Source organism: Hakea prostrata, chromosome 9 (assembly GCF_041222555.1).
Source record: "Hakea prostrata isolate BN-2017 chromosome 9, UWA_Hpros_2, whole genome shotgun sequence".
NCBI lineage: Eukaryota > Viridiplantae > Streptophyta > Magnoliopsida > Proteales > Proteaceae > Hakea > Hakea prostrata.
In genome coordinates, this window is record NC_142608.1 from 4,151,871 (window position 1) to 4,170,626 (window position 18,756).

The 18,756-nt window shown below is 36.9% G+C and overlaps 2 protein-coding genes across 2 annotated transcripts in view; both read right to left on the minus strand.

Moving 5' to 3' along the window:
* Positions 1-2,447, minus strand: part of LOC149004142 (uncharacterized) — a 63,770-nt gene extending 61,323 nt beyond the window's left edge. Inside the window, exon 1 of the mRNA XM_089168318.1 lies at positions 1,873-2,447. The gene's annotated coding sequence lies outside the window, so the exon portion shown is untranslated. The remainder of the gene's footprint in view (positions 1-1,872) is intronic.
* LOC149004143 (uncharacterized) overlaps positions 1-18,756 on the minus strand; it is a 45,040-nt gene that overhangs the window by 3,914 nt on the left and 22,370 nt on the right. The window contains exons 4-7 of the mRNA XM_089168549.1: positions 15,377-15,419; positions 15,088-15,194; positions 14,671-14,766; positions 11,908-12,095 (exon numbers count right to left, since the gene is read on the minus strand). Coding sequence (XP_089024675.1) covers positions 11,908-12,095; positions 14,671-14,766; positions 15,088-15,194; positions 15,377-15,419 — 434 coding nt within the window. The remainder of the gene's footprint in view (positions 1-11,907; positions 12,096-14,670; positions 14,767-15,087; positions 15,195-15,376; positions 15,420-18,756) is intronic.

The following is an 18,756-nucleotide window of genomic DNA, read 5'->3' on the forward strand; positions in this document are numbered from 1 at the left end:
AAGGATGTGGCGGATAGCTAGGAAAGATTGGGTGGGGAGGGCATGGTTAAGGGCTCTCCAAAGGGTAAGGGCGTGATGAGGGATAAAGCCTTTGAACCAAACCAAAGGGGACCAGGGGGGCTTAGGGTTATGGGCTCTGAGAAGTTTCCAAGCCGATGAGGTGGTAAAGGTTTTGGTAGGGGAAGGTTCGGGAGCCAAATGGTGAGGTCATGGAAAGAGCTAGAGATAGGAAGGAGAGATCCCAAACCTGTGTGAGAATGGGCTAGGGGGTAGGGATCCAGGATCCTTTGTGGTACTTGTATAAATTGGAACTCATTTTGAGCCACAATGCATGTTCATCTTGGACTGATACTTTTGACTGGTGAAATGGGCAGTCAATCCTATATGCTATGATTGTTACTTATGTCCATTGCCAGCCATGCAAAGATGAATATACCACGAAAGAACACTTAAGCCAGGATGGAACCACTTATTTGGTACTTACTGTTTTAGATAAATCATTGCTACTTCATTTACCTAATTAATTTGAATTAGATATAGTTAGTAGAAAGTAGGAAATAAAGTAGCAGCAGACTTGAGTGCAGATTCTATTGCAGCAACACACTAATCCTAATGGCTACTTACAACACTTCCATAGGACCATTCAACTGTTCCCCTTGAAACTTAACATGTTATTACTTCATTTATGAGTGTGAACCTTTTTTTTTTTTTTTTTCCTTTCTTTTTTTCCCCTTTTGAAGCAAAATGATATTAAACCAAGAAGAAAAGAGCAAGCACAAAGGTTAAGGGACCTGTAAGGCCCTATATGCTAGAGCCAAAGCTTTGCCCTATATTCTAGAGCCAAAGCTTTTTCTTTACAAGTTGGAGATCAATAGATAAATAGGCAAAAAAGATGACAATCATCAAATGACTAATGGTAGTAAAAAAGACTAACTGTATTATATTAAAACAAATCATTTAAAATTTTTGCAAACACTAGTATACATGCTTGAAATGTAAATCAAAGTTGTAACACCTTTTATAATACAATAGGTGTGTGACAAAAGGAAGTAGAAACAGGCAATGCAACACTTGTATACATGTTCTTCTTCTCCAAGTCAAATACACCTTCTATTCATCCAAAAAATAAAAGTCAAATACAACTCTGTCACTAAAATCCTCATTTGCCTCTGTAAAATATATGCAGTTCCCTTTGAAGGTCGGATAATCCAATACAGAGAGTCTGACAGCATTGGCTGAGCATACAAGTAGTGTGTGATGGTCCAAACTTTCAACCAAAGTCCAACTTTCATTCTCTTCATCAAACTTAAATTTTTCAAACCTTTTAGTAATGAAGTGTATAGGATCCCGAAGTCTTATCACCATCAACAAGTCCCCTAGATATTCTACCAAATAAACAGTCTTCGTTCTAGATCTCCAATAGCCATAACCTTTAAAGTCACGGTAGGGGTGGTTTGGAGTATTACCTAACTCCACATGCACAAGCTTTGGAGCATTACCTAACTCCACATGTACAAGGTCTAGATCGTAAGTAACTGCATAGACTTCACCATTAAAAAATATAATGTCCTCAAAATCATCTATGCAAATCCAGCCATGATTTCTATGTATGTCAGTCCACCCCTCATCTCCCAATTGACAAAAGGATAGAAACCCTCTATCAAGCACAAACACTACACATTCACTCGATGTGGGAGGGGACAATAATATAGCCTTACGAATAAATTTTGTGTCTCCCTTTCGCTTTGGAAGTTGAATAATGATCTCACTATTAAAAAGACTCAAGATACAGATACTTCCATCCTCCCCTTCCATTACAAACCAAACCCAGGAGGAACCACAACATCGACCACAGGTTTGGAGTAAATTTACCTTCAAAATTTTCTTATGACTGTGACTGAAAAGCCGAAGCTGCTGATGAGCACTTGTGGGATGATCAACCTTTTTTGAAGAAATCATTAAACAGGGGAGCTCAGGAAATTGATACGGTTGTCTTTTCTGGCATCATGAACCATTGCTCTCCAATATCTAGAAACAGCACCCATGCATTGAAAGCTCAGTTTATCCAACTTTTGAACCATCAAGTCAAAGACATCAGTTGGAAGTGCAGCCACATGATCAATCGAGTGATTGGCCTCACACGGAAGCAAATAAGGCATCTTTCAAGCCTTCGAGAGAATTAATGCCAAAGATTACAAACAAACAGCGTCTGAAGGATCAGTTTACCGAAAAAAGAACTCCTGAGTGTTTGCTGCAAAAATTCTCGATCACCTTAATACGCTAGGAACTGAAATCTCAACTACTACCTACCTTACTTTCGCCTTTCATCCCCTTAATATAGGTTTTTACCTGTATTATCAATAGAGTCCTTTTACGTGTATGATAATAGAGTCCCGCTCAAGTTCCTATTGAAGAGTTTGATCTGTACTCTATCAAGTGGAACTCTGTAGTTGGGATTCTTATCCTAACGACTTTAACAAAGTTTCTGTTTTTTTTTTGTTTTTATTTATTTATTTATTTATTTTAGAAATGTGATCGGCAGAGGTCGAAGACTCCATGTCCTCTCTCCACTGAGAAGTATGGATCTAACTTACTCAACCAACCATGCTCGTCTTGGAATTTGATCTTTTACTCACATCATGGTCGAACCCTGGTCGGTACTTGGGCTGAATCATGATCATTTCCTTCAGATAGTCAATCATTAACATTGAGAATCAAATGAATGCACTTGTATTCAAAGAAAAAAGCAGGATAAATTAGTAATGATGTGAAATTCAAGTTTAAATAAGAAAGTATTATTTATTAAAGTTGGAGTTCCAGAAGGATAAACGTACAAATCAAATAACAATCCAAAACTTTAGACCCGGAACTAAGGGTGTCAATCAGTACGGTTTTGGTACGGTACCAACTTTGAATACCGAAAATCAGAACCGTACCAGACCGAATTTAAATGGTACGGTACGTTTCGGTATTTACAAAAACGATTCGGTACGGTTTTTGTATTAAATTAGTACGGAAAAACGGTTTAAACACGGTAATAGTGCGTACAATTTTTGTACAGATGAACTTATGCTACTTTTGTTATTAATTCATTAAGATCCTAATGAAATTGTCCAATATAGAAGTCCAATATATATCCAAATCATGCAAAAGCTTGCAAATCACATTCTTTTCCTCATTTAAATACTTACAAATTCATAAAACAACATTTACAATATCACTGTTTTATCATTCTAAGGACAAGTTTCTTGAAATTTTCCATTAAATAGTTGATTAAGACATTAGATAAGCCTCATTATCACATTAAACGATTCAATAAACAAATTATTGGAATAAAAGTTTTATCATAACAGATTATTCTATTGCTAAAATCAATACCTCTTAATGAAGAGGTCAAAAGTTTAATTCTATTAGATGGTAATATTATGTAATACCTCCATCTCCAATGCTTTTATCAACAATCACTCCTCCCTTGCTTCTTAGGTCGTTCAATTTCTAGGCGAGGGATGAAAGAAGCCTGCCTGGTCACACGGGTGAGAAAAGGGCCACTCGAAGTCAAAAGCGCACGAGGGTGTCGCCCAAATATAGAAAATCAACAAAAAAAAACATAAAAAGCAGAATACCAAAAGTAATAGAATTACCAAATTGGCTTCTATTTCTTTTTGGGTGGGGGAAGGGGGGGGTGTGAATTGTAATTACTCCTTGATCAGTAACCTATTCTATGAGAAATAATATTACTTGCTGTAGTGATTAGAAACAATATTTAAAGCATTAGAGTAAGCAGCTGAAATAATTGAAAGCATTCAAACGACACACCTAACGTGAGAAGTTTTGGTTATTCTAAATTATGAAATAGTTGACAGTTGAAAGACGAGTAAGCAGTAATATAAAAATTGAACTCATAGTCTAATATGATTAAAATGACTGAAGGTCAAAGTTGAGACTTATAGTTATATCAATGTAAATATGAAGATTAGGGTAAAAATCTAGTACATGATCAGGGTTAAATTAACATTAAGACTACAACTAAAATTAGGGTTAGGATCGAGCCAAAATTAGATGGATGCTTACTACATTAGTAATGAAGATATAATTATTGTTATTAATTTTTTCCAAAACATGATAATGTTTTTAAAATTTGATACGTGTCAAGTATTCACCCATGTGGATTAGAATTAATTCCTCTCCATATGGGTGGAGGGTCCATACTCAAATCAGGGCCAAAATCATGGGCCTAGATCAAGGCCAATATTAGGGCTAATATCAGGGCCAAGATCAAGGTCAAAATCAGGGCTAAAATTAGGGTCAAGATCAGGGTCAAAATCCCTAACTCAAGTTCCATTCTCCTCTCACTCTCATCTAGTCCAATGAAGACATGGCCCTTTGAGAGTTCAGAATATCTTACAAAGATACACTTTCTTCCTCTGGGTCCAAGCTTCCCATATTGGTGAGAAGTAGAGTGAATATATGCTGCACATCCCCATGCGCGCAAGTAACTCAAATTTGGCTTCCTTCCGGTTCACAACTCATACGGTGTGGAAGGAACCAATTTAGTTGGAACTCTGTTGAAGATATAGGCTGCAGTCAGCAAAGCATCTCTCCAATAAGAGATGGGTAGGTTTGCTTGCGCCATCATGGATCTCACAATGTCTAGCAAGGTTCTATTCCTCCTCTTAGCAACCCCAATTTGCTGTGGAGTCCCTGGAATAGTAAGTTTCCTAGATATCCCCTTTTCATCACACAACCCTTTGAACATATTGGAGAGATACTCTCTACCTCTATCCGTTCTAAGATTTTAATCCTTTTATCTAATTGATTCTCAACTAAGCTCATGAATTTCTTAAAACATTATAGAGCTTCTGACTTATGAGAAATTAAATAAATAAGGCCATACTGTGTATAGTCATCTATGAATGTGATGAAATAAGCCTATCCTTTTTCTAGTATGCCCATTCATGGGTCCACATACATCTGAATGAGTAAGTTCTAGAGGAAGAGAGGCTCTCAAAGCCTTTTTGAATGATTTTCTAGTTGTTTTTCCTACTAGACATGACTCATAGGTTGACAAATCAGATAGTGAATCTTGGCCTAAGAGACCTTCTCTTTCTCTTGCCAGCTGTTCATCCTATCTAAAGCCAATATGTCCTAGTCTAGCAATGCCACATATTAGAATCAATACACACAGTATTTTGGCAAACAAAAGCATTATTAGAATTAGATAAATTATCAATTGTATCCAATACAATTAAACCATTCTGAAGAAAACCATAACCATAAACTGTATCATCTAGATACAAAACCAAAGAATTATTCTCAAATACAACTCTAAAACCATGTCTCATAAACCACTCTTGTTTTTGTTCCCACCTTAGTTACTTTGCCTGGACCTTTGAGGTTGAGCTTTCTCTCTCTTGCACTTAGAGCCTGCACCCTTACTAATGCTAGCTTCAATGGCAAGTACTTTAGTATGAGAGGCATCAGCCAACATCCGGTCCTCCTCCAGCTTAAGGTGCTTGGCAACCTGATCAAAAGTCTTGACCTCATCAACATGAGTCAAGAAGATCTTCATATGCTCCCAAGTCTTAGGCAATGACCTGATGACTACAGAGACTTGCTCCTCATCAATCTTTTGGCGCCCACATGCGCTCAACTCACTAATCATGTTGGACATGATGGTTATATGTTGCCTCATGGTGTGACTCTGGCGCATCTTATAACCGTCAAAAGTGAGTCCGAGCTGGCGGCCTCTTGTGGTGGAAGTCCCTTTATATTAGAACTTCACAGCCTCCCACAAAGACTTTGTAGTCCTATGCTTCTCAAACCGAAGCATCAGGTCATCCCTCATGGAGCTTAGGATAGTAATCCTAGCTACCCGGTCTTTCTTCATCTAGGCATTGTATATCTCAAGGTCCTTGCAATGTTGTGCAATGGTACCTTCCTTAGGTGGGGACATAGTCTGGTTTATGGTTTCTAGCATGTCCTGCTCTTCCAGGAGATACTGCACCTTTGGTGCCAGAGGTCATAATTCCTCTCATTAGTTTATCTCATTTCGTGAGGTCAGCAACAATGGTCTTGGTGGCAGCCATTAAACTAGAGACATTATATACAAGGATGAGTTCAACTATTCTAGCATAAAACACAACACAAGCAATAACAATTCACACTAGCATAGTCAACCTATGGCATAAGTATTTAAACCAAAAGAGATGCTAACAAACATTCAATCAAATTCTCATGCAAATCCACATAGACTTATATATTAGTTTCATTCTGTACTAGAAACATGATTAAAAGACCTATAATCAAAACAATTTTAATAGAAATAAAACATCCAATCATGTTTATGCTATGAGGTGGTTTACACATAACGTTTCTACCTCACTAGCTCCCACTGGGCCCTCAATGCCCAAACATCACATAGATTGTCGAGCCATTGGTGTTTAGTAAGTTAGAAACACATTCTGAACTGGACAGACCAAGTCTAAAAAAATCCATCTCCAAGATGGACTGCCGTCTAGCCCAAACGGAAAGTCCATCTGATCCTCTGTGACCAGACGGAATTCCATCTGACCAGACGGAATTTTCGCCAGTCCACTGTGATTAAAACTACATAACCGGAAAAGGAGGGGGAAAAGTTCATTTTTCACCAAAAAAATTCTCAAAAAGCGCACAAAAAAAAATCCAGCAATCATTAAACAAAAATGCATTCTCATGGATTATCAATTCATGCAGTTTTTACATAAGGAAATTCACAAGGATCCTCTCACTTGGATCCGAACAAAAAATTTAGGATTTTTCAAAACCCTCTCAATTCTCCCATGAGTTTCTTATTAAACCTTGCATTCTCCACGGGTTTCTATAAACCCTTGATCCTCCAATTTGATTCATTCAAAAAAGCACAAACAATAGGGAGGAACCGAGAATCGTGGGAACCATGGCTTTGATACCAATGTTGGTAATACTTCATATATCTCAATTCGACTAATTGAAGGGGGAAAGATCCTTACCTGGATTCGCTTTCCTAATAATATAGAATATCTGCAGCCGAAGTAATTTGGATCCATGTCCTTGTTCGTCCACAATCCTGTCACTAGTTTGAGTCCACAATCTCTAGGAAAGGGAATAAATTCCACAATCCAAATGCCATGTGGAAGGATGGTATAGAGATCTAAAGTAGGGAGAAGAAACTACCAAAGAATAACTCCTCCTATATTTTCTTGGAGAGAGGGAGAGAGAGAGAGAGGGAGCCACATTTCTGGAAATCTCACATAAGAATAATCTCATACCTCTTCAGTGATGCGGTGGTTACAAATATATAACCTTATATTTTATAACTACCCTAATAGCGAGTTTCCAATTTTGCCCTTGGGTACATAATTAAATTAATAATTATTAAATCCCAACAAAATGAAAGCAAGTCCAAGATTGCCAAATGAATGGAGGTAAAGTTTTGAGACAACTATAATTAAGGAGATATCCAAAATTGGAACAACTACAGAGGCATAAAATTAATGAATCATACTAAGGAATTATGGGAGAGAGTAATTGAAACATGCCTAAAAACAGACAAGAACCAATTTCACTTGATACAGGGAATATCCACTACAGAAGGTATCTAATGAGGGTTGGAATAGAGAAGAAAAGGGAAATCTAAGAAGAATTAAACTTGAAGAAGGGAAAGGAGAAGAACACTCATAAGAAGAAGAAGAAGAGAGGAGGAAGAGGAGGGGGGGGGGAGATGCCCAATGCTAATGCTTATAGTGTGCTGTGACAATATTCATGTGAATAGTGTTTTGGCCTCTTTTCGGTCTTCTGAAAAACCATCTGAACTGAATGGGCTGGCTTGAGCTGGCCTGGTCCATTGCTGGTTCATTTGGTCTTGGTTCATCACTATCTATTCACTAAGAAGACTCATCCAAAAAAGAGTGGAAAAGACCTCCATGTTTTATTGATCTTAAAAAAGTTTATGATACAGTTCCTAGAGATCAAATCTGGTAGATGCTAGGAAGAAGATACGTAGCACGTGACTATGTAGACTTAAAAGACATGTATCATGGGGATGGTAGAGACTAGTGTGGAATCCTGTCTAGAGACTCAGAGAGCAAGATATGCATTCCATAAACACTTCTTCATGCTAAGCATCATATTTTTATTTACTTAAGGCATTATTCATAAATAAAAAAATACACCGCTATTCAAATTCAATTAAAATAATTAAAAAACCAAACTTAAAAGGAGAATGAAGGTTAAACCCCTACTCAAGAACAAAAACTGGAATTTTGACATTAGGTTAGATTTTAACTTTACAATCTATAAATTTCATAAATCTTAATATGGTCGAACATTTGCTAAAAATGTAGCAAAATATTCATTTTCTTGAAGTCTATAAACGATATTTTCTTGAGCATGGAACTGCACAGCATTTGAGTACACCAAATTAAATTTGAGGAAAACATAACCGTCAATAGAAATCAAATTAAAGCAATCTTTGATTTTTTCTAAAATCATTTTTTTGGTGGACTAGATAAGGAGATGTTAGCTTATTTATGAAGAGTATCTTCATTAAATGAAATACAAATACAAAAACATTAACTAAAATGCTATTAGGGCCTGTTTGGTTACATGATCAGTCTCCATTTCCAACTTCCTTTGCCAATGGACATATGTCTTGGGTTTCAAGGGTTATAGGATCCATAAGATGATTAAGATCATGCAATGAGGACCAAGAGGGAAGAATAACCAAAAGAATCTAAGAAAATAAAAAAAAACTAGAAAGAGAGATCTTATAGTTGATCGTAATTATCAATGGTGTAGGAAACAACAACAGTCTCGCATCCTTTTTCTTCTTCAAATCTCGCTCATCTCCCCACAGAGAAGTTTTTTGAGATCCAAAGAGAAACACTCCACAAGATGGAGGCAATGTTTAAAGTATCAGTATCGAGTATCATACTTGTATCGGTTACGTATCAACTGGTATCGTGGGATACTTTAAACCTTGGATGGATGACTCCTCTAGTTTGTCAATTACAAAATTAGAGGTGGAAGATGGAATTCTGGCGCCAATTAATGAAATCAGAGATGGAAGTTGGAATTGCGACAATGAAGGAACCGTTTGATAACCCGTCAAAAAACTGTTTGAAAAGCAGAATTATTGGTCAAAAACTATTTGATAATTCACATGATTTTTGTAACATAAATTGAATTTAATGAAAATTTTTGTTTTGAAAACCACGTTCGACTGTTTCTAAGAGTAAGACTGCGGGTTACATTAAAGGGTTATTTATGGATTTTGACATTTCAAGCATAACAATGAGAGAATTTTCTACTTTTAAAAACAAGTTTTATTAAATAACGACTTATTAGTCCAAACTAGAAAGAGGAAATTTGTCCAAACTTCATATAACATTTTGGTAAAATTATCAAAATGCTTATTTATATATATATATCAAAATGCCATTAAAATGAAAAAAAAAAAGTACCAACATACAAGGTAGATACCAAAATTACATACATACACCTTATCATTCAAAAAGAAAGTACATATTTATTATCTCAAGAGTTTGTTATTTTTTCAAAAAAGTTACATTACATTAATGTTGTATCGAAATGATTAATAACATCTACATTTCACAATTGATAGAACAAACACAATCTAAACAAGTCACATACCAAATTTATTAAAAAAAAAAAATGAATCCAATGCCAAGGGCTTCCATACAAGCAAAATCTGGAGGAAAGGAGGAACAAGGAAGTTTCCTTATGCAGCCTTATTCCAACAATGTTTCGCTGAAAAGTCATCTCAATGCCTTGACCTCAGGTTATAACTTTCAGCCCGTCGATTATTGCGCCAAGGCCCACCCCTTCATATGCTAAATTTACATGATCCATAAAAAGGATGGCTAAGATCTTTCATCTCGTCTGGAAATATAACATTCCATCACTACTCAGACATTTGTTCTGAAAAATCCATGTGTTGAACCAGCAGCAAGTCATTCCACTTCCAACCTCACACATTCAATTATAATTTGTATGACAGAATCCAGCTGCATGCCCCCAAAAATAGATCAAGGGAGTTAAAATAAGGGTGAAAAAAATTGCTGTACTTCATGAAACAATTTCACTTTTGGGCACCAATGAAAAATTATTCAATAGATGTACAGCATAAGACATCTGGGGAAATATGTATTATAATCTTTCCTATGGTGCTTCGGTGATGGAATATTTTGGCCAAGAAAGATAAGAAAAGAAAACTAAAATAGAAGAAAGTGTTAACCAAGTCTATGCTCAAGTCCACTGATGATCTGCACCATATACGTTACGAAGCAACTGCTGCAACGCAAGATAGGCGTATTGATCTTCCTGGATACAATAAACATGGAGTGAAGATCACTAACAGATGATAACAAACCTCAGGGAACAATTGAAGGTCTTATACAGCACATTGCCTGTATATAGAAGTCTATTGGAGTACCACAATTTCACAATGATATCATGATCATTTAACCTGTGCTTTCACTTGCTTTGATCACACCACTAAGCCCTGAGACGTGTGTTGAATCATTATTTGATTACTACAGATAATCAGCTAATGATTCTGTTAACATTTTGACTATAATATGAATATATGATAGCTTCAGCCACAGAATCCTGAGGTTTAAAGCTGGAGTATGTCGATCAACATCACCTGCAAATGGTTGTGTTGCAAGGTATTTCCTTACTCAACTAAAATAAGCCTCAAAATGAAACGGTGCCAAAACCACTTCCCCAGCCCCAACCAGAAAAATGGAAAAAAGTGATATGTTAAAACATATTCCGTTACTAGCTACTTAAGGTTGGGATGAGAAAAGAAAATTTTGCCACATAATTAAATAAAGCCATACCTTCCAAAGCAAGCATCCCTTCATAGGGAGGAATTTGAGCTTGAAAATGCACTTGGCAGGAGAGCATTATCAGTACTACTAAGGTAAAAATATATATATATATAAAAGGTCAAAGAACTAGGAACTAAAGGAATCAACCTAAGAACTACCAATGTTTTAACTGAGTGACAAACGAGCCACCATGCCAAACACAGGTTGTCTAGATGAAGTGGATTTATAGTCAATGGTTGGCACAAAAGCTTTGGGTTCAACTGTCAGGCCAGAAAAACCAAATCACTGATGCTGAGCCCAATTCATACAAATCATATTCTTAAGAACCATGTCGTACTGTTTACCAAAATATCAACAACAATAACAGGCCTTTTCCCAACTAAATGGGGTCAGCTATATGGATCCTTGCCTTCCTAGATTCAAGGCCTAAGCTATGCATACCTTTCTCATCACTTCTCTAAGGTTATCATAGCCTCATAGGTTTATCAGAGAATGAAAAATTAAGCTATATTAAGAAGACAACTTGAAAGGGAGTAAAGAATTGGATGAAGTCTCTTCAGCCTGAGGGAATGCAATCATATGAGCTTTGACTATAACATTATGTCATAAAACCACCACTACTCTAAAGGACACAAGAATGATGACATAACAGAACAGCTATGAAAACAGAGAGGATATTCTACACTGCATAGAGAATAATTCACCCTGCAAAGCTTTAATTGTGTACGATATAGAAGAATTTATTAGGTTCTCAAAATCCCACTTACACGAAGGCAATTATTGAAGGTTGAATCACTTAACATCCCCGGAAGGAAAAGACTTAATGACTTACAAGCACTGTCTCAGGGAAAACAAAAAAAAATAGATCATGGCAAGTCCATTATATAATGCTTATGGTTAAAGCAAAAACAAAAGATATATAAGAAAGGGAATGGGATGGAGAGGAGGGAGGCAGGAAGGGAGGGGGTGAGAGAGAGAGGTAAAAGAAAATGGACCAATATAATTGGGATCAGCACCAAAAAAACTGTTAATGAACCTTGGATTTTCCGACAGTCTTAGATAACAAAGAATGATAAATCTTAGCAAACGAGATGGCTGCCCTTTAAGAGGCTGAACCATGGTTCCCAGAGCACGAAAAAGGCTGAAGGACAGCTCTCCACTTCGACAAATAAAATCCAGCCCCATATCATTCGAGATAATATTTTGAACTATACGTGTAGCCTCCTGTTAAATCAGTGGGACAACTTAGTAAGAACCAATGCATCACACACAGAAGAAAAAGGAAACATGTACATTGACTGAAAGGATAACTGATAAGAAGCAAGAAATGCAATTAAGAAATAAAAACCAAGGGTACAATGTCAGGGTTCTGTAAATATAGGATGGATCCAGTGGCACTTGAGGCTGTATATTGCAAGATGGATGGGATATTTATATTAAGCTTTCATCAGATCACTGGCACCCATTGAAATATTTCCACCCCTCATCTGCTCCAGAAAATAGAAAGGGTCTCCATAGACACTCTTTAGTATTGGATATCATCTGCAATGGTTGGATTCTTCGCCCTTCCACCCCCCCAACACCCAAAGGAAGAACAAAAAAGAAGCTTTCTCTTGTTTTGCAGAAAGCTGGAAATGATCTCTCCTCCCCTTCTAAAAGGCCTTTAAGTTCTGGAGATATTGTCAGCTGTTTACCATCTTCTTAAGGCATGTTTAGAGCAAAGTCTTCTCAGGACCTTTTCAGATCAAGAAGGCCAACTTCCCCATGGAAAAAAATAGTTTGGTTTAAAGGCCATACCCCAGACTCAGCTTTTGTGTATACCGAGCTCCCATTAACTGCCACCCTACCCAATAGGTCCTTCTTCACCGGCACATCCCAGTGACCTCTTCACTTATTGCCTTCTCCAGAACACCACCGAAGACATTGGCTACCTCTTCGTCAAATTCTTCTCATGTTCATCCTCCATTTGGGTAGGAATCTTAAGACCATTGCCAGCCCACTTGGCCGAGAAGGTGAAGGATTCTTCAAAACAAAGTGGATTTGGGGAGGGCATGTCTTTTTCTGGAAATTCCATTTCTGATATGATTGGGATGCTAGCTTTTGGTGTGACCATCTCTTCTATTTGGCTGAAGCACAATATTAAAGGATGGACTTCCACCTTGAGATCCCATCAGATTTGGATTTCCATCTCCTTTTATGAGATCAGCAAAGTTCCTAGAACCTCTAATTGTATTACCAGCCCAAAGAATAGGCATAGTGTTGTCTACTGGAGCCTTCTTTTCCCTATTGACATGCTTTCTTTGTAAGTAGCACTTTTTTGTTTTCCTCAGTTTGTAAATGAATATATTTAAAAAGAAGGGGGAACCTGGAGCTGAAGGCTTCCACACAATCAGAGTCTGCCGGGGGGATCTTCCTATGCACCCTTACCCCAACAATTTTGGCTAAGAGGCTGTTTTGATACCTTGACCTCAGCTACAACTGTGGTCCACCGACCATTACACCAAGGTCTGCACCTTTTGGAAATGAATATATTATTCACCTAAAATTGCAAACTGGGAGAAATCACAACCAAATCTCAGCTGACGGTGGATTTGATCATCCCAACCTTATCCAAAACTGTGACCTTGAAGAAAAATTATGGGTCGGGCTGACCCTCTTAGGGATGCTAACATCATCATCACAGTTAATATCTCCAGGATGCAGATGTTCCAGCATCCATTTTCCTTTCAGGAAAATGACCTAAGGACCCAAATTCTACCTTGTAATTAAGCATAGACTTGATAATCAGGCATAAACAATATGCCCATGAACTTGAATACAAGAAAACAGAAGAAAAGAAGAACTGAATATGGCACTTAGAAAACACTGACATAAATAGCAAGTGATAAAGACCAAAATAAAGGAGATCATCATCCTTTCCACTGCATGTCCAAAATTCTCAAGTACAATGGCACATCATTCTATAATATCAAGTTTTGACATTCCAATTCTAGCCGTAAAAAAGAAGTGATATGAATGTGCATATAATGATAGAGAACTTGAAAGAAATATTTCTTTAGCAAATCCATGCATGTATGATCACCCTCAGAATTGAATGTGGACCCTTGAAGAAGAAACATTAGTCACACCTTTTAGTAATCCTGTGAATCACTGCCTCCCTTTATTTTTCATTTCCCTTTACTGATCAATTTGTCTAGCTGTTGTAATGAGGCTGCTTCAGTGTTGTGAGGGTCCTCTGGGGTTCTGGGCTACCTAGTTAAGTTGTGGTTTTGGGGAGTGGGGGAGTTTATCACTTGCTCCTCACAAGTTGAATTGCAGGGAGTTGGAAAGAAATGAGGATTATCATCTCTCTTTGTTATCCTCTCTTATCCCATCTAAACAAATTCCGATTTCCTAGAGGGAACCTTTCGAGTTCAGCCCTCTCTTCCATTAGTATGGGAAGAGCCTGTAAATTTTGACTGCCTCAGCAGTTAAGCTGCATTCTCTTACTGTGCCTCTTTTCTTTTCAGGATAAGCAGTAGTTCCCAAGGACCATAATAGAAAATCCAAGAAAGATGGAAATGAGCGTTCAAGTTTGACCAGAAACTAGTAGCATCACCTGAACTTAAAATGGCACAAGAACTCATAAATTATGCCACATATTTCTTACTCTAAAAATAATGCCCCAATAAATGTCACAAGTAACATGCAGCCACATCAATCACCACCTTTTATGTTCTTGCAACCCATAGAATATTTTGAGGGAAAAAAGAGAACTGCAGTGGAAAGTGACACTGTCAGAAGAAATGCAGTGACTAACTATTTTTGAAAGCTCAGTATCCATCTTCATTATAGGGAGGCACAAATCGATTATTCCTGTAGGGAGAAAGAATTTAACAGCTTCGGTATCATCAACCTGCAGAGGAATGCAGAACCTTCATTCTATTACATATTAGATAAAAATTAGAAACCATAATGCACAAACTATCACTAGTGACATTACGAAAACGGGAAAAAAAAAAAAAAAAAAAAACAAAACAAAACTTGTTCATCATTGATGCAGCCCTAAATTGAAAGAGATCGACTGGGGGTTAGTTAACCAGGATCTTGAATGATCAGGCAGGTTTGTGGTCACGATTAGGAATTCCTTGGGAAACTTACTGTATGCAAAGCCATTAGGCACAAATAAAGCAAAACAGTGTCGTACACAAGTGATAAAAAATCATCAGACATATACCTTTACAAAGGCATGAATAACACCCAGGCTGCAAAGCCTCAGATTTTGGAATGGTCTTGTGTACCATTTAGTATTAAGAATAGGATAAAGATAAAGTGGTATATTGGCTGCAGAAGAGCAAAATGAAAAACCATCAGTTTACTATCTAAAAGAATAATCCAACTAATAGATATTTATATTATAGAATTCAAACAACAGACATCTTCCTTCAGAAATAGTTTAAAAAATTAGTAACCTATCTCAGTTGGTGACCAATTAAATATGTCTAGAAGGATAATGGGAAGGGTACCACTTAGGAATGATGCCCTTGTCTCTTGATGCAATGCTACACACTGTAATTAAAACAAAATCAACAACATGAAAAATAAAGCACCAGCTGGGTGTGCAAAATGACAAAAGCAGGTGCCAGGAGCATTTGAAAATTCCAAATGCAATGAGAATTAAATCAGGAAGTAGCACAAATACCACATCAATTAACCAGCTCTTTCTACTCTTTCCCCCATATGTAGTGAACATTTGAACATCCTTCCCATAGCATACAATAATTTCTCTCCATCTTAATGGTACTTAAAAACTTCCAATGACACAGGCCTGAAGACCTACAAATGCAAGGAGAAGCCCAAATAGGCTCTCGCGACTGCTGTCCAGAGTAGAGAAGTTAAACTAGTTTCATTGGACGGTCTCATGATTTAGTTTGATTAACTTTAATTGTAAGTTTGTAACTGTGAACCACATTTAAGTTATGAGGATAAGTAAGTATTTTCTAATGTTTAGTTGGGTTACTAGCTTATTTAAGACATCGACGACTTAGAGGTTCTGTTCCATGTTTAAGTCTTATCCATCCAAGATCTAACTCCAGTTGCCAATCTCAATCAGGAATTCAAGTTATATTTGTAATTGGACAGGACTCTGGCCTCTATTTTCTCACCAATGGGATGAATCCACTACTTGAAATCTGAGTATGGTTATTTGCTTTGTATTGCCAACCTAAGGTTATAAGATTGGATTTGATGCTTGATGATTACAGTCCAAGAAGCCTGGATCCTTTGTGCTTAAAATCCAAGGTGCTTTTTTGAAGGTTCTTGGTGGCTAAAGTCCAAGATTCTTGTTGCGGCTGTGATCCAGCCTACATCTCTATTAGTCCACAATTCCCTACGGAAGAACAGGTTCTGCAGCAAGTTAATTAAAAATCCGGCTCTTCCCCACCTGATGCTGTAAATGAAAGTCGACCTAGAGGGGTAGGGAGGTGGATAGGTTGACACTAATGAAACTCCTCGTCTTTGCAATTGATTAACAATTAAAAATGCAAAGCAAATGAAATATAGCAATGAGACAAGACACAGGATTTATATTGGTTTGATTCCAATGAACCTACATGATTCCACTAGTATGTCCACTTTCAATATGGTGGGTGGGGACACAACACCTTCTTACAAAATCTTTGTATAGGCAAGAGCACCCTTAAAAAATCCTTGGTTTAGGGCAAGAGAACCCAATAATAAATAACAATAAAAATAGATAAAATGCAATGACTTACAAATACCTTAGCAGTGGCACTTCCCTTTGAATGAAATGAATGCAATTAATGATCACCCTCAACTCTCAAAGCTCTACCTTGAGATCAACACTCCTACCTTCTTCGAGAAGAGGAACAGATCTCTAAAGGGATTTAGATATTAGGGAAGCTAAAATGATGGCACAATGATAAGGGATTTTTGCTCCTCAGAATTCATGCCTAGTGTCTTAATGACCCCTATTTACGGCTACAAGATTGGATCACAATGGGTAACGGATAGAAAATGGTTATAGTTGTGAACTCACACTCAACCTTGGGTATCTCCCTATCAACCAGCTCACTCTAGCTACTAGAATCTAGCTGTTAGAAGTACAGCTGGCTTTCCGGCCAATTGATGGTAGATCAGGATGATCAACCGTGAGGCTAGGCAGGTTTGTTGGTCAACCAGAGTACCATGAGTTCTCTGAAATTGTGTCGGTCAAACAGGCTTATTTAGTTCACAGTCGACTGATACTATGGGCTTTATTTGGGCTATCCAAAACTAATAATGAAATTTCATTTACACCCCTAGAGACTGACCCAGTAATCACTTTCTCCCACATGATTTGTTTCTAAAAATGCTTAACATGAAAATTGCGTGCAGTTACATGTTCTACTTTTCTAATCTATTTGCATGGTCTTCCTTTTCGTCATTCATGAGTTTTGAACTTGTACTTGCATATGAGATGTCCATTCGTTGGTCTTCCACACCTTAAGTCCTTAAAGTGTTTGGACTGCTCTCATGCAATGCATGCTCGCTGCTTGAGTGTTTTGCTTTGTATAGTATAAGTCTACCTAAACAAACAAGTAGATCATTAGTTCTCAAATATTAATGTGTTTGTGAGCATCAAAACATGTGAAAGGGTAGCTAGGTCATTTTCCTAATAGTAAGTAATGTCCAAAAGTATTAATTGGGCTTTTGGGTTCTATATGCATAAAAGCTTCTTATTTTTGGGTCTATTGATGTAATGCGACTAATTTATACCCATAAAGTGGGGAAAGTACACAGGATTAAGTGTTAAATTTAGAATTTGATTTAGTGTTTGAGTTAGATGAAGACACTTGATTCTTATATAGAATTCTGTTTGATTTTCTTTTATTGAGTTTTTTAGAGTGTTTATGAGTCCTTTATGGGTCAAATTAGGAAATTTACAAGGTCACTATATATGTAATGCATAACCCAGCAATTAGATGATGAACGTATGAATTGAATTTCGAGTTAATGCTGCCTGTGAACTATAATGACATAGCATCTCTCTCTATATCGATGTAATGCGACAATTTACGTTCTTGCTTGTAAGCCCATAAGCAATTTGTTCTCCTTCTTGTTACTTGAATTTCTAACAAAGTAACAAGATCAAATCTTCTTATCAGCAATTTAATAACTTGCTATTCTCTTCTAAAACTGTAAGTTGAATCATCCCTATACCAAATTCTTTTTCTAACCTTCTCAATTCCCCAAATCTTAATTTCCTTTTTTCCCCTTGCTATTTTTGTACTCCTTAAAAAAAAACCTAAATTTCCAGCTTAGATCTACACCAATCTAACTGTTAGAATAGTCCTTAGTTTTAGGGATCACTCCCAATTTCCCATACAATTCATGTATGCTAATGATTTTATACCTGTTTGCAATACAATTTGTACTTGTCGGAACCAGTCATTTGAATACTTGAATGATAAATTTTTAGTGGTTTTTTTTTTTTTGCCAAAAATACTAGTTCCATCGTGTTGATTATGCTTTAAATAGGTATGAGGCAAGAAATCACATGAAATGGAGGTAATATAAGGCCCAAAACCTTGGGTCAAAATAAATAAAAAAAAACTACCAAGTTTCTACCGAAATTTGCACCATTGTCGAAACCTGGCAATTTTTTCCTGGGTCAAAAGTTAGGTTTCAACAGAAATTTGCACCATGGTTCTGACTATCTCTCTTCTACACTATATTCACACCACACCTCATACCCTTGCGGTGCACACTTTGGACACTATAGAGAATAAGTCCACAAAATTTAAGCCAGTCAAATCGCATTACTAAGAGCACAATCTTTTCACGCTGCAACACAATCTAAGAAAAATAAAACTCAAATGATACATACAACTAAAGCTGTATGAAA